This window comes from Sceloporus undulatus, chromosome 5 (assembly GCF_019175285.1).
Source record: "Sceloporus undulatus isolate JIND9_A2432 ecotype Alabama chromosome 5, SceUnd_v1.1, whole genome shotgun sequence".
NCBI classification, from domain to species: Eukaryota; Metazoa; Chordata; class Lepidosauria; order Squamata; family Phrynosomatidae; genus Sceloporus; species Sceloporus undulatus.
In genome coordinates, this window is record NC_056526.1 from 159,002,338 (window position 1) to 159,019,858 (window position 17,521).

The following is a 17,521-nucleotide window of genomic DNA, read 5'->3' on the forward strand; positions in this document are numbered from 1 at the left end:
GGATAAAGGAGGACGTGTGTCTTCCTACCAAAAATGGAAGACATTTTAACATTTATCCAGGCCAGAAGGTTGAAACATAGGACACGTCCTAGAAAAGGAGGACATCTGGTCATCTTACAAAAAATGAGGACTTTTAACATTCCTTCTGGGCAGAAGTCTGAAATGTAGGATGTGTCCTATAAAAGGAGGCCAGAAAAGAGCCAAGCCTCAATATCTGGACCCCAGAACATACTCTAACTCCCAGAATTCTATAGCCATGAGCCAGAAAGGAGCCAAGCCTTGATATCTGGACCCCAGAACATACTCTAACTCCCAGAATTCTATAGCCATGAGCCAGAATAGAGCCAAGCCTCAATATCTGGATCTCAGAACATACTCTAACTCCCAGAATTCCATAGCCATGAGCCACAAATCGCTGCCAAACCTGGTTATTTCTTTAGTGTGGATGCAGCCTCTTGTCCCTCCCTCCCTCTCCTCCAGGGCTTTTTGGCTCCTCCCCCTCAGGCCCCGCAAAAGTTTAGGGGCGGCACTTGCTCTCCTCCTGGCTACTACTGGCTGTGCCAGGGCCGGGAGGAGAGAAAAAGGCGCTTATTGGAGTGCGCGTGCACGCTTGCAGCCCCAAACAAACGGTAGGGCTCCACTTCTGCTCCTCCTGAAGCCTAGAGGAGAGCAAGAGCAAGTGGGCCCTGGCGTTTGTTTGGGGCTGCGAGCGTGCACGCGTGCGCTCCAACAAGGGCCCTTTTCTCTCCTCCTGTTGAAGGGGGGGGGTCCGGACCCCAGAACCCCCCTCTTGGCTACATCCCTGGAAGGACGTTACAATTATCTAGTCAGGAGACTACCAGACCACTTGGCAGTGGAGGTCGAGAAAAATGGGTGGCTTTTAGCAATACAGTGGTACCTCGGGATACGAAATACCCAGGTTACGAAATTTTCGGGATACGAAAAATCCCATATGGAATTATTGTTTCGGGTTACGAATGTTTTTTCGGGTTACGAAAAACTTTGGTGCTTTTTCGGCTTTTTCGACGGAATCGCGGCTTTTTCCCCCATTAGCGCCTATGGCAATTCGGCTTACGAAGGCTTTCGGGTTACGAAAGCGGCCGCGTTACGAATTAATTTCGTAACCCGAGGCACCACTGTATATAAAAAAGATCTACAGGTCTTGGCTGTGGCCTGGATCTGGGAATATACGACAGAGAAGAATAAAAATGAAACCAGTACTACAGGCTTCCTGGACCAGTCAAATAGAAAAGTCATCAACAGAAACAGAAAAGAGTACAGTGTTACCCCGGGTACGAAAATAATTCGTTCCGCCGCCGGCTTTCGTAACCCGAAAGGCTTTCGCAAGCCGAAACCCCATAGGCGCTAATGGGGAAAAGCCGCGATTTGGTGCGAAAAAGCGCCGAAAAGCACCAAAATTTCTTCGTAACCCGAATAAACCTCGGAACCGGAACAGTTTTTTTCAATTGGATTTTTTCGTAACCCGTAAATTTCGTAAGGCGGCGCATTCGTATCCCGGGGTACCACTGTACAGGACTTAGGTGAAAGGACAAGAAGCTCCGTCTTGGACATGTTGAGCTTCAAACACCAATGGTGCACCCACTGAGAGACAGCTGTAAGACAAGATGAAACTTGCTGTTCAAGACTTGGAGAAAGTTCAGGGGTGGAAAGATATAGATGAATGTCATCGGCGTACAATGATAGGAAAAACCAAAAGAACTGATAAGTTTTCCTAGGGACAATGTATAAAGAGAGAACAGTAGGGGATGCAAAACAGAGCCCTGGGGAACTCCAACAGATAAGGGAACAGAGGACGAAGTCTGACCACCCGTGATCACTGAAAAAGATCTGTCGGACAAATAAGATTTAAGCCAATCGAGAACAGAGTCCGAGAATTTGAGTAAAACACTGTTGAAATGATTTAATAAGTTTTGATAATTTCATGTATGTCATGAGAATAACAAAATGAGAACTGAGAGCTTGTAAATTTGTAAAATTATATATTTGTTTACATACACACACACGCGCGCACACACACTAAGAAAATAAATAAATATTGTACTGCTTGCATCTATAAAAACTGTTGGGATTCTGAACTACAGAACTGTTTTGAGGGCAAATAAAATTTCATTCAAAACTTGGTTGTTTCCCAGTTAAATGTTTTCAAAACCATTTTGTACAGTTAATCCATTTCAAATCACTTGTAATAATTTAGGGACTTGAGGTTTCAAAATTAGTTGAATGCCTGATCTACTCTATTACAAAAGGTTTCATTTTTTTAGATCTTTACCAAAGTTGGGTGCCTTCATGTAACATTTCAGGAAAACTCTTGAAGAAGCCATCTCCAGCCAGGTGCCCTGCAGATGTGTTGAACAAGTCTCCCATCCCCACCCTTGCCTCAGCCATTGGGCATACTGATCACTGAAGGCCACAACATTACAAAGGTGCAAAGTTAGGAAACAACGCTGTAGAAGATCAAAGAAATACTACAATACCCTTTAAAAACAACAGCTGAAAATATAAGCTTCACACCCACAAGTCAGGAATACAGAAGACGTTAACTAAGTGAAAATTCATCTATTCTTAACTGCACTATTTTATTTAGAGTCACCACTTGCATAAGAAAAGTCTCAGTAACCAAGAATAATAGTCAGAGTAGTCAACCACCTCTCTTAATTATGGAAGAAAAAGCTATGTTCCAGGAGACTTAGAATCATAGAATCATAGAGTTGGAAAAGACCGCAAGGGCCATGCAGTCCAACCCCTGCCATGCAGGAAATCACAATCAAAACATCCCCGACAGATGGCCATCCAGCCTTTGAAGACCTCTAAGGAAGGAGACTCCACTTTCGAACAGCCCTTACTTCCTCCTAATATTGAGGTGGAATCTCTTTTCCTGCAGCTTGCATCCATTGCTCCGGGTCCTAGTCTCTGGAGCAGCAGAAAACAAGCTTGCTCCCTCCTCAATATGACATCCCTTCAAATGTTTAAACAGGGCTATCATATCACCTCTTAGCCTTCTCTTCTCCAGGCTAAACATCCCCAGCTCCTTAAGTCGTTCCTCATAGGACATGGTTTCCAGACCCTTCACCATTTTAGTCGCCCTCCTTTGGACACGCTCCAGTTTCTCAATGTCCTTTTTTAATTGTGGTGCCCAGAACTGGACACAGTATTCTAGGTGGGGCCTGACCAGAGCAGAATAGAGTGGCACTATACTTCTATTGATGCAGCCTAAAATCGCATTGGCCTTGTTAGCTGCCGCATCACACTGTTGACTCATATTCAACTTATGGTCTACTTGGACTCCTAGATCCCTTTTACTTGAGTAAAAAAAACCTCAATCTCTTTGTGGACAGACCAAGAAACAACTGAGTGCACCTGCTTACACAGGTAACAAGATGGATTACAATAGAAAGACTTTCAAATGGCAGACAAAATAGAGATGTATCTGCAACTGAAACACCTCTGCTGAATTTTAGTTCAACATATATCTCAAGATTGAATATGCAAACCACATGAGTGATAAAAAGCAAATATTTAAAAAGATGTCTACAGAAAAAAATGCAAAGAGAAATTCAAATTCAGCCAGGAAAAAAATGAAACACTCAATACAACTGAATCAAAGATTGATTCAGAATTTATTGATTCAGAATCAAAAAGGATTTTTGATTGTCTGAGTAACTTTCCAAACTTCTTCACAAACTACTCTTCGTCTCTTAAACATGAAAACTGATAAGAAAATTATTAGACTTGGATATTCAGCTCAGCTCTCATTAACAATTCCCACCCTTTCTTTAATTCAAGGACTGGGATCTATTTCTATCTCTGTGCGTGTGTTTATGTGCCTTCAAGTTGTCTGTTGACGTATGGCAACCCCATTAATTCCATAAGGTTTTCTTAGGCAAGGAATCTTCGGGTTTAGTTTTGCCATTTCCATCCTCTAAAATATAATCCACAGCACCTGGTATGTATTGGAGATCTGCTTGCTCAGTTCTCTAACACCAAGGTTTTAGAGTATGGACTCATCACTTGAACAATAAATATACGAAGAAGAAGAAGAAGAAGAAGAAGAAGAAGAAGAAGAAGTGTTGAGCAAGAGGAATCAAGAAATAAAGTATGACATCTTCTTCATGTTTCAAGCTCAACTGTTAACTCTCTGGTTTGGAATGATTAAGAAAGATTCTGTTCAGTTCTCACAATACTTCAGTGAAAGGTGGATTGAAAATAACTTTCATTAGGAATAACTCCTTGCCAGTATTATGTTTACTAATAATTTTAAATTAAGGATTTTATAGTTCTCATATTTAATTTGGATAAAACATTTAATATATAATATGAGTAAGAAAGTCACCTGTTGTTGGGTGCCTTGTTTCTGACCTATGGAGACCATAAGGTGCCCCATCACAGGGTTTTCTTGTCAAGATTTGTTCAGAGGGGATTTGCCTATGCCTTCCCCTCTGAGTCTGTGAGAGTGTGACTTGCCCACTTGACCCAGTAGGTTTTGATGTTTGAGTGCGGATTCGAAACCTGGTCTCCAGAGTCATAGTTCAATGCTGAAACCGCTACAGCACACATACTTATAAAGTCAATTAAATTCTAATTTAAACAGACTACAATAAAGAGATTTTAATAAATAACCTCCAGTAACTACATCTAATTTCTTCAAATACATAGAAGATGATGATAATCCTATTCTAGACACATGGAAGTAAACAATACTGGGTTTCTTGCATATAACACCGCATGACTTATTTATGGGTAAACATGCATAACACTGCACTGCCAATCTACATTCTATTATAAATTATATAATTTATGAATTATTAAAGATTACTTATATTCATGCCAAACATCTGTGAATTTCATATATCCATATTCGCCCTCAATTAAACTTTTAGAGCCAAGACACTTTTGATTTATTATATTAACACAATCCTGACATGTATGCTGCCTTACTATTATAATAATACTATTATTTCCATAAATCAAATTGTTACATTAATCTCCTGCCTTTTTGCCAGTGAGATTAAGGAAGTGTACATTTTTTTTATCTTACTTCCCATTTTATCTTAAGAAACCCATAGGTCAGAATAAAAAAAGAATGTGAGAGTTTTTCACACTCAAGCAACTCAAAAGAAAAGTAACAGAGAAAATATAAAACAAAGTCAAAACCAATTATTTAACCAACAGTTAAAATTGCACCTGTTCTGTAATTTTCTAGCAAAGTGAAGTCATAGAACCTGGACAAAAGGAATGAAAATGCCAAAACTAAAGTATTTTTTTGAAGATAACTGGAATTCAATAGACTACTATGAATAAATCATGAATAATGACAACGAGGATAATCTAGGTGGAAATAGCAAATTAAGCTATTATTTCCCTTGGGTATGGTTAATTAGTTGAATATTCTGATATATCTTCCAAGTATTAAGTACGAGAAACAAGCTTCATCTTTTTTTTTCCAGAGCATTTTTAGTGTGTGTGTGTGTGTGTGTGTGTGTGTATATATATATATATATATATATATAGGGGGGAGTTGTTTCTTTATAAGCAGAGCTTATTAAAAATAGAATTTTGCTGGGGCTTGTTGGAGTTCTAGTTTGTTTTTAAATTGCAAAGATCTTGTCAGTTTAAAGACAAGTCATGTTCCTACATGAAATATTAATGTTCTCATTTTACATTGGTGGGCAAGTTTTATTCCAACAAGCTCCAACATGCTGTTCTGACTGGCTTGCTCTGCTGGAGAAATACTTTTTTTTTAAAGTACAAGATTTGAAAGCAAATGAAAAAAATGCTGAAGATGGCTTCTATACCTATGGCACAAAAGTAGCTGGACAATAGGAACAACTTTTTCAGAATAGGTTAACTTCTGTATTAGAGTCATTATACAATGCAATGCAAAAACTTTATCTAGAACGATTGATCCTAGGAAAACCCAGTTAAATGGCAAAGCAGAATAACTACACACCATTAATTCTGTATTGCATACAGAAATCAGAGCAAGAGGGAATATATTGCTAATTTCAGTTTTTATTTCGCCCATCATAAATTCTGCCTTCACATTACTTGTTGACTTATGGTTGACATATGGTGAATTTTATAGGGTTTTTTTTTTTTTTTAGGCAAAGGACACTCAAGAGGTGGTTTGTGATTGCCTTATTCTGAATATAGCCTACAACTGCTATTTTTCCCTGGTGGTGTCCCTTCCAAGTACTAACCAGGCCTAACCCTGCTTAGCTTCAAGATCAGAGCAGATCTGGTGATTTCAGGGTATTTAAGCAATAAAGTTTTTGTTCCCAAATGTGCAGGGGAATGTAATATTTTAAGAACAGTCCTGCTCATCCCAATAATCAAACATTGAGAGAAAATAGATTTAGAAAATCTGGCAAGCCTGAGAGAGAACTAGCAAGGTGTACTAGCTTGAGCACTGGAATACAACTCTTGACACCAGGCTTTGAATTCCCATTCAGCCATGGAAAGCCACTGTGTGACCCACTCTCAGCTTCAGTAGAATGCAAAGGCTACTCTCACTGAACAAATCTTGACAAGAAAACCTCGTGATATGTTCATCTCAGGATTGCCATAAGTCAGAAACAACCTGAAGGCACATAGCAAAATGTCTATGAGAACTATCTTGGTGAAAATAACCAGCATTTGTAAATCTGGCTCTACATATCAATGACAGTCGATATACTATTTCATTAAAGGGGTGGGCAACTATAGACCTTCAGATGGTTTTGAATTGCAACTCCTATAATTCCTTAACACTGTCCATGCCGATGGGAGTCATAAATTAAAAAATATATGGAAAGCTGAAGTTGTCCATCCCTGCCTATAATCATTTATTCATTTTTGTCTAGCTTTGTACATGTCTTCTTGATTTTCTAGTTACTGAAACTCTGCTCTCCACACACCCCACAACCACCTCCTTTTTGCTGTTAAAGTTGGCTCCTAGACTTGAGACTGGACTTGAAGATGGAAAATTGAGACTTGACTTGAGACTTGAAATAAAAGACTTGAATATCTCATTAGAAAAATGGCAACCCTATCCCACCAGTTAGTGTGGCTGAGGCAGGGAGCTCTGTGTGTATGGATCTGAATGAAGACCTAATTTCAGAATTTTCTGTATATGGCAGTCTATGAGTTAATATTACTTATCTCAGAGAAGCATGCTGTTGTTTGGATGGTGGAAATGTAGCTAGCAGCCACATAACATGGGAATTGCTAAAGGTGGCATTTTTAACTTATTTATGCTGCTATAAGACATGAAGAAGGTTGATTTTTGTTCGTGTTTTCTGTGACTCACACGTATGGGCTCCTCTGCTCCTCTGGAGACCATCCTGGGAACCTCTTCGATCCAAGAGTGTTTTACAGGAATCCAGCCACTAAACTGCATGCAACTGTACATGTGGTTCACATTCTTTTTCTCAAATTCTTTCTCCCCACCATTGGTAGGAACTGCTTTTCTGAGCCACCAGACTTGGAGCATTTAAAGTGGCCACTCTTGCTCCTTTTACCTTCTCCAAAATGTGTGCTTCTTTTTTACTGGCACACTCTTGTTTAATGCTGATGGAAGAGAACTTTTTACCTTCCTCTGAATTCCAAACATCCTGAGGATAAAATCCATTCTTTTGTGTTCGAGGAAAGTATGAACTGCTCTTTAATCCTCATTGTCTCCATTTTTGGAAAATTCAAGAAAGAAATAATAATATAGTTTTCAACAAATATTTCTCTACCACTTAGGGGGCAAATCATGTCTACAAAATACAAAGGAAAAATTACAAACTTAATATCATAAATCTAAAATGAGCAGGAGCTCCTGCATATGTAGGAGCCAAATCCTTTAATAGATAGCTAAAACATCTAAATGTATCTTGGAACTATTTTAAGCTAAAATAATTAAACTACACCACGTAAAGGTTCAAGTACAGTGGGACTTTAAATGTGACACTATGCACTTTTCCAAATGGTCAGAGTGCCTATTCTATTTAATATAGCTGATGTGGATTGTTTCATACGAGGCTTTAAAATGCCTTTTTTGGTCTTAAGACAGACAGCAAAATGCATCATATTTTGTTGTTCACTGAAGCAGGGCCAAATGGCTCTAATTTGAGATCACTGTTACATTCTGTTTATGTATTAATTAGTGTATTCCTTAAACCAAATGGTCCAAGAAATACACATGGAAAACGGCCACTAACTGGCTAATTATAAATCCCAATACTGCAGACAGAATGACTGGACCTTGTCCATGAACTGCCCTAACCAGGCAACATCATGAACTATGGTGTAGTGATAAAAACCATATAGCATGACACTATTGAAGATAAGCCTGGAAGAGGGCACACACCAACATCAAACATGCACTTCCACCATTGCACATGCTTCCTTGTCCCAAAAGAGGAACAAGGGAGCACAACTTTAATAGTCTTTTTCACAATCCCCAGGAAATCCCCTTACCCTTCTGCTTAAACTATTCTCATTCCAAGGAACAAAAGTGGTGCAAGCTAGATATGCAGAGAGCTCCATGTTTATATCAAATTCCAGAAAACAGGAAACCCTATTTGTTTGCTTTCAGACAGACACTTTAGTAATAAAACTCGAAATAACATATATGTTCAGATCAAAATGAACTCAAAAGCCAACATATCCTGTGAATTTATTTCTCAATAAAAGGTTTCACCTTTTACTGAAGATCATATTTAATTTTTATAGCCACTCTAGACTGTAAATAACCCCACACTGCTGCTTATTGCAAAATTGCTCAGGGAACTGTGTCAAACATCCTAGCATATTAATACAGAAGATGAAAACGAGGTAATAATTATTATATATTGTGCAAACTATCTGTTACTTTAATTTCCTATGGAAACAGCAAACAGTGGGAGGTAAAAAGAGTTAGGATGTTGTAGAGGTCTGTATTAACTGAATGGAGGCTAACACAAAAGGTAACCTGCCCAGTTCAGCCAAAGTTAGTCATGACTTAACAGTTGGCTAAATGCTAATTCCAATAAATACAATAGGTTTTACGTCCCATAAGTGACATACAATTATATCTCTAACATATTGCTTGAGCATATGTCCATCTAAACTCAGTGAGAAGGAGAGATTACGACCAATATACTGTATTCATATTATTTACATATATTATATGTGTATATAGGGAACTCAAGCCAAATGTATAGTATCTTTCCCCCTAAAAAAATCACAGAAAGATTTCATCTATGGATTTTGTTTTGTCCCTGTGAATCAATACAGCCTTCTTTTATGGATTTTCTTTGCACCAATGTAACCAAATCCAATACCTGTTTACACTTTTTGAGTAAGCTGTTGTTACCCATTCAACTCCCTTTCAGGGAGTTTTCTTATTAAAGATAGCACCAAGGACAGCACCTATTAAAGACACCACCAATTAAAGACAACACCTTATGTGGCCTTTGGACTATACCATTACAAAATATAATAAAATGTATCCCTCTCTTCAGCAGATGCTACCTTGGCTGAAAGGTGCCACAGAAGGTCTTAGTTCTTGGATGATGAAAGGTGATACAAGTGCAAGGTCTCAGCCAGTCCAGAATTCATTACAGAAAACCAATAGTGAGCACTTAAAGTTGAAAAGATTGCACTCTTACAAGCAATGAGAACTTCCAGTAGCTGTTGGGAGATTTATAGAGGACTGCCTTCCAATGTCAAATGCTTGATTATTCAACATATCCTATTTAACAGACATTGACTCCTAGAACACTGTTCCTTCTCTCTTTTCTGGACTTCGAAGGATGAGAGTATCTCTTTGGCATCCATTCAGTTCTGCTGAGGACAGAGTCTTTCAGCTGCTTCAGCCACGAGAGTCTGAGATTTGAGAAGGAAGCTGTCATCTAGAGGCACAAATCTTTCACAGTTATGAGTATGACCTCTGAGTTAAAAGGAGGAGTGGCTTCTACCATCACTATACATGCGGATGAAGTAAACAGAAGTCCCAAAAGTTGAATCTCTTCATTTGATTTCCACTCTTTCTACTTTCTGTTGAAATGATTTAACACAAGGGAGAAGACTTGTGAATGTTGCTGGACTGCTGCTTTCATCAGCTTTAACCAGCATAGCCAATAATAAGAGATAATGTGGGATGCCATACAAGAACATCTGGAGAACCAAACTTTCCTCACTCCTGGTTTCAAATTTCAGCATGTAGTGGCACAATTAGCATTGACAGTCACATGTAGAAAAGTTCTCTCCTCTTCACCAATCTGGATGGTCAGACTGGCTCTCTTCCTATAGAAGCAAAAAAGTTGAAGTCTAATTATCGGCTCCATCATGTTTAATTTTCCCAGCATCTTGTGTCAGCTCTGCTCATTGATGAAAATGGCAATGTTGTTCATCTTGATAAAGATATGAATATTGGTGGTATTTTCATTAAATGTCTGTTAAGGTTAGCAGATGGCTTTTAGGTCTACCCAGTTTATGCTGGGATTTATTGTCTTTGGAGAGTACCAAGTAGACTCAACCATATTAATTACTAGACAAGGTTTGTATGGGATTGCAGGGTAGCCCTGCCCTTGGAAATACTATACAAGATATTGCACTCTATTGTCCAAAGCTCTCAAGAAAGACTGAGAATTTGTGTTAGCTTTGCAATTGTGATGCAATTGCTTTGTAGTTGTGATGACTTGCTCTGAACAGAAAGTGGAAATTTCACTCCCATCTTCTCATGTATGGAGAAGAAGGAAATACAAGAATGCAAGTAATTCTCCTGATGTTTTAGTAATTGTCTTAACCAAACCAATAGCAGTTCCACAAACAATAAAGCCTGCATAAGTTTTATTCATTACATCGCATCAGACATACAAACAAACCTGAGAAATGACACATTGTGCTTCTTTCATGGACAAAGACAAGATAGCAGTAGATTTTGGTTCTAATCTCAAGGAATACATAGTTAAATTTGGATGTGGCAAATTAAGGTTTGACTTCAATCTACAGTCTCAAACTATGGATTGTTTCTGTTGAGATTTTGGTTTCAAACCAAGTTTACTCCAAATTAGAAGTGGAAGGTTTTCATGTTTTCCATTGGCAACTGTACAGTAGTGAAGGGGAAAACTCAAGTCTTGTTGCAGTCAATTCACAATCCTCTAAATCATTGTTTTGACCATGGTTTTGATCTGAATTCATTCAACAAATTGGAAAAATCTGGGAATTTGTAAAAATCAAGGAACTGCACAAATTGCATTGTATGAAACACTATCTCTGGGGTCAGTGTCATAAAGGTCAGTTATGAAATACAGTTTGAAATATCCTTTCCAAAATGTCTAATGTTTAATTTTTAAAAGTAAACTTTGAGAGAAAGAACTGTAACCAATTACTGTTTACAGCTTTGTTTAGTCTCATGTTGAGGAATAAAAAAAAACAATTATATGGAATAGTTCCTCAGAAATATAAGCAACACATGCAAAACAGTACAACATAATCTAAATATAAATCACCATATGAAGTATTGATTCTTTCTTAAGTAAAATGTCATCAAACATCAGAAAGTACTGTCAACAATAACAACAAAAAGTTAGATCTGCCAGGCACTCTTTCAAGAAGCAGTCACAAGTGTGGTAACCCAACTCCATCCCACTGTGGCCTCCTTTCAGTCTCAGCTCAAGTATGTACTGACAACTATACTTTCTAGATTCAATTTTTCCAAAAATGGTTTTAGGTGTCCCTTCTTCCAACATCACCAAATCATTTCATTAAAAAGGGAGGAAAAACTCCTATGATCTTATACTGCACTGAATTTCTATAAGAAAGCAGTGTTTCACAGTTGCAAAGAATCTCTAAGGTAACTTCTAGAGGCTAACACAAAACACAGAATATAGGCGGTTCTTCCCCAACTTCAACCTCAATACTTATGTCACTGCAAGCAATAGGAAAAAAACTGAAAAGAAGCACAGAAGTATATTTTATATGGTGACCAAACTTTGATCCATGTAAGTACATATATCCCTCTTGCTTCATTCTTTGAATGTCATCCATGGCTCTTCAGAATTTCTCTTATCATTGTGAAACAGTGGGTATTTAATACTGATAACCCAGGAAGAACTAGATTTGTAGTTCTCAACACATGATTTAAATTCCAATCTCCAACTGGGCAATGATTCTTGGGAGTTGAACCCTAAAGCATCTAGAGGAGCAAGACTAATAACTACAGTTCTAGATTAAAATTCCTGCTCATCAGGTTATTCTCCTTGAGCGTAATATCTTTTGCAGGAATTTTGTGATCAAATGAGATGATGCCAGCTAGCAGTCATGCCCTATCACTCTGGAAGCAATATGGAATATAAACATTAGGTGTGAGATTATGTAGTGAGGAATTGTATTTAGTTTTACAAATACAGAAAGACCACCATGTTTGAAATCCTCACACTTCTAGCCCATAATTAATCAGCTATAATTAAGGTGATATCTCAGAGGCTTGAAGACTGCAGACTGTTATATCTTACCTTCATTTTCCTTTCAGAGAAACCCTACATACACAAAGGAGTATAAAGGAATAAAAATATTGCTCTATTGAAAGAGATGTGAACTCTGGATCCACCAACATCTGACAAGTGCTGTATCCGTTCTCATCACTATCATGTAAAGGCTGAAGTTGTCACACCTATCAGGGTATTTTTGCAACATCTGTCAAAGTGCAAGGCATTTATTAACACTGAACAGGATCAGCTTAGCTGGGCCTTAAGCTAATGGAAGTACTGAATTGTAAAAAGGTAGTGCTCTAGGAAAGAATGTGTCAAAACAGCAGAATTTAAACAAGGATATGTAAAGCAAAATGAAAACCTAATCACCTGGAATTAGACTCTAAACCATTTCAGAGCTTTTTGTCACCAATGGAAAGAACAAAACAGTAAATTGCTATAGTCTAACATCATAGTTTAAAAAAGAAATAGTTGATAATAGTGCTGTAGTGCTGAAAAGATAAGAGAAAAACAATATTGTCTCAATTATAAGATAGCCCAGATGACACTTAAGATCTAGGTAATAAAAGATATAGGTAACTAAAGTTCATCCAAATGGGCTTCTTTCCATCTCTATAGGATGAAATATCCGATTGATGCAAAAATGCCTGGGTATTTGTGATATCTTATTATATAAGGTATTTTATATTACACACACACACACACACACACACACACACACCATATATTTCCTGCCACAAAGCAGATGATGCTTAAATAAATGTAACAATTTTTAAAAAATCAAACAATGCACACTAGCAAAGAAGTAAATATAAAATTCAGAAAGGCAGATCAATCTATCCTTAAAAGGGGGATTAGGAAACATGAAATGACATTTTCAAAACAGATCTTTTACAGGTTTTTTTTTTAAGAGAGTAAATGAGAGATAGAAAAGCCAGCACAGAATGTTTGACTGGATTGCAGGAGACCAAGATTTGAATTCCCACTCAGCCAAAGAAACCCTTTGGTTGCACTCTCACAACTTTAGAAGAAAACAATGGCAAACTAATGTTGCCAAGAAAACCTAAGACCACCTAAGTCAAAGGCAACAACAACAACCACAGAGTGAAAGAGAGTCAAACAGACCTTCCATAAAAGGATGCCCTGGAGCCTAGCCTAGGCACATCTTTCCTGTCACATGAACCCACCAATTCACTCTGAAATGAGTGAAGAACATGCAGCAGAACATCTCTAGTACAGTAGATCTCAACTGACAACAAGATTGTGTGGGAGCAGTCTTTTATGTACTCAGGACCCCAAGACATTTAGAACTTTAAAGGCAATCAAGGACACTTTCAACTAGGCCCCCAAGCATACTGGGACCCAGTGAAAACTGAACATTGGTCTCAGCCAGTGGTTCCCAACTTGTGCTCAGGGGAACCCTTAGGACTCTTTGTGCACTTCCTAGGTGATCTGTGGCTTCTCCAGAAAACTTGAAAGACATAGGGTGACCTCTTAAGGGCTCCATCAAAGAAATTGATTCTTTAAAAGGGCTCCACAAGCCAAAAAGGTTGAGAACTATACGATTCCACACGATAGTGCCATGACAATTTAAGAGTAATCGCAGTGCTGTAACTCTGTTGTGTGAAAAGGCCCTGAATGACTGGAGTATCCAACTTATTGTGGATCATATTTGTATGTATGTATTTTTCTGTAGCTCACTTTTTCCCACTACTGAGACTCAAGGTAGCTTACAAAAGTTTTTAAAAAACACGTTAAAACACATATAAGTCATAAATAAAAACATGCAAAATGTAGGGGGGGGGTTACAACTGTATAGAATGTCTATTTAGTAATCTTTGTATAAAGCCGCTGCATGTACATTGTGTGGTTGTTTCTGACCTGTGGTAACCCTATAATGGGCTCTTCTTGGCAAGATTTGTTCTCAGGGGGTTTGCCATTGCCTTCCTCTGAGGCTGAGAGAGTGACGTGCCCAAGGTCACACAGTGAGTTTCTATGGCAAAGTGGAGATGAAGCCACTACAGGCCCTTACAGGTCTTTTAATAAGACAGATTGCTATTGAGCTAATGATGAGAATAAACAAAACAAAACAAACAAGCTTCATTTATATATCGCTTCATACCACCTAAGCAGTGTCTAAGCAGTTTACAACTGTAAGCTAATTTGCCCCCAACAATCTGGGTACGCATTTTAGCGACCACGGGAGGGTGCAAGCCTGAGTCGAGCTTGAGCCCTTTTGCTGGTCTTGAACACACAACCTTACGGTTTCGAGTGAGTGGCTGCAGTACAGGCATTTAACCACTGCGCCACCAGGGCTCACTTTGCATGCTCAAAAACACTGTTCAACTTTGGTAGTTGTAAGAGCTATATGATACCATACAGGCCAAAATAAAGCTGCTTCAGGTCACTTTGGAGGTATGCTGTTTAAATTATGCATAAGAGACCGGAAACCACACCAAAATTGTGATCCAGTCCTAAGGACTGGAGCGCAGCTTTGGTGCAACTTCTGGACTCTTAGTACGCATGTATCATTTAAACAGCATACCTCCAAAGTGACTCAAAGCAGCTTTATTTTGACCTGTCTGTATGGGGCCATAATAACAGGTCAGACATAGACCTGAGGGGAAATTTATCTAAACATAAGCAGACAGCATCTTCTGGGTACATAAATCTCATTTAATTTATTCTTTGGTATGTGAAAATATGGACTGTAGTCTGAAAGGCAAGGTAACTCTGAACAAGGCCTTTCACCATCTCCCCCCCCCCCCCATACACACACACTTTAACCTCCACCTCTCCCACTCAACACAGGAAAATTTTGCTTGCAGTGGAGGCAACAGGAAAGCAGTTGCTTCAGAACTTGTATTTAAGGACAAAGCGGAGAAGAGAGTAGAAGGCTAAGAACTTTGAGATGTTGCATAAGTGTTGCAAAGTAAAAAAGCAAAAATGTTTTTTAAAAAAATTAATAGGAACATATTTCTAAATTATAATAATAATTCTGCATGATTTTAAATTTTTGAAATATGCACACTAATTAAAACCGCTGTCTAGGAGTATTTAAACATCTGTTTATTTTAACTCTTTAATGACAATACTGATTCAGCTGCCTGTATAGAAGGAGCCTCGGAGATAATATTTTCTCATAGCCTTTTGGAACACATAACTAACAGATTGGTCTCCTAATAGCATCTTCCTTTTACTTCACACACACATACACACCTATCTTACCTGACATGTGGAGCTTCATTCAGACTAGAAAAGGAACAGCCAGGAAGGGAGGATACACACTAAGAGGTGAACCCTCCCCCCCCAACAAAATCCTAGAAAAAACAACACTTTTCATAAACAAACACAGAGAGAAAAGAGGAAAGAGGAGGGAAATGCATGCTGAGAGCTGGCAGAGGTGAGAGAAATGGAGTGACGAAAGACCTTTTGTTTCTTTTCTAAACTAAGAAAAGAATATACCTGCACTTCTCTCAGCTTTTTCCTCTCACCTTGGGTTTTACCTTCCTATACTAAATTTATCCATCACACTTTTCTTTTCTTTCTCTTCCTCTTTCTCTTATTTGTCTTTAGTTTTAGCCTATAAAATATTGACTGGATGGCTGCTGGTTTATTTTAAAGTATTGTTTATTAATTCTATGACTTACTGCCAACATCTCATTCCCAACTAAAGCTTGCCCCATTTTTTACCAGCAAGTGAGCCAAAGGGCTAAGAGAAAGTATGCTTGCTTTTCACAACAAGACATACAATCTGAACCCAGGGCTTTTCAAGACTAACTCAAAGAAAAAGGTTATTTCCCAAAATAAGTATACCGAGACTACACATTTCTCCTCTAATTAGTAGAGGGAAATATACTTAAAAATATGCTGCAACGTTACTGATGTATTAGAAATATTTTATCAAAAAGGAAGGGGATAAAAAAAGGAAACCATGTCAACAACAAAACTCAAGTACAGGATGCAATAGTAAAAAATGCCACAGGCAATAAAGGGAGCTATAAGAAGAAGAAGCCTGTAGTTGAGTTCTAATTAATAGTTCTGTTTTCTTTTGTGAACTTCAATGTGGCACCAGAACCACACTTGAATTACAATTTCTGTACAATTTCCCATCTGAAGGTTTGTGGTGGGCTTTCATCCTTAGAAGCTGTGCTACAGACACAAAGCCCTTGCAAGATTTTATTTCACTATGAATTAGTGTCTAACACAGAGAAAACCTTTCATCATCAGCTTGTATTGCCTTCAGGTGCCTATAAATTCCCTTCTGTCTTTGTGCAGCACTTGTCTATCAGACTGTGTCATCAGTTTTACTGCAGGCAAGAGACAGACACACCTCTTCCTGAGACACAGACAACACAACAATTACCACAGCCACTTCTCCTTTATCATTTCATATCACTTCATCATCAGCCACTAATCACCCAAAACTTGCCATGGAAATTATAAACTTTCCAGGATCTTTGCTTATTTTAAGTGATGCTTGGAACTGTTTCTTCCACATGAAGGTACTGAAGAACCTGCAAGGGTATCAGCTGTCAAAACATACAATAGAGGAAAACATCATGGAGCTCTAGGTGCAAAGTTCCTCGAAACAATGGACATAATTAAAAGCTCTTGGTGAGCAGTTTACTTCTAACAAAGGGTAACATACAAAGACACTCCCATTGCCTGTCTGAGTAATCTACATACTGCCAGTGCAGGTTACACATGCAAAAAATACTCCCAGGGCCTGACCCAAATGGAAAAGAACAGGGAAAATGCAATAGCACTGGTGAATGTAATTACATAAAGACTAAGAATCCTCCACCAATAGTTTTCAAAGAACTAACTCTGTTAATCTCTTGCATCATAAAAAGGAGACAGCAAGGGGGAGAGAAAAGAAATGTGACAGCACCTGAAGACAAACTGGTTTTTATTTTAGCATGGACTTTTGTAGATAGATGCAGTGGTATTAAGGCCTCAGGCATAAAGCATCTTTATACAGTTGTGGTAGTGGGAAAGAATATAATGGGATCCAGAAAGATACAAATCATAATTGCCTTGAATTTTTAAAGGACTTGATA

General features: G+C 38.3%; 1 protein-coding gene across 6 annotated transcripts in view; it reads right to left on the minus strand.

The window, feature by feature from the left end:
- Positions 1-17,521, minus strand: part of SPATA5 (spermatogenesis associated 5) — a 194,357-nt gene that overhangs the window by 91,286 nt on the left and 85,550 nt on the right. Inside the window, exon 14 of one of the 6 annotated variants that reach the window (XM_042469764.1) lies at positions 9,559-10,269. The exons of 4 other annotated variants lie outside the window; for them this stretch is intronic. In XM_042469764.1, the coding sequence (XP_042325698.1) occupies positions 10,253-10,269 (17 nt within the window). In that variant the 3' untranslated portion in view covers positions 9,559-10,252. Of the gene's footprint in view, positions 1-9,558; positions 10,270-17,521 lie in introns of those variants that run through there. One more of the 6 variants, XM_042469760.1, reaches the window with a different exon arrangement.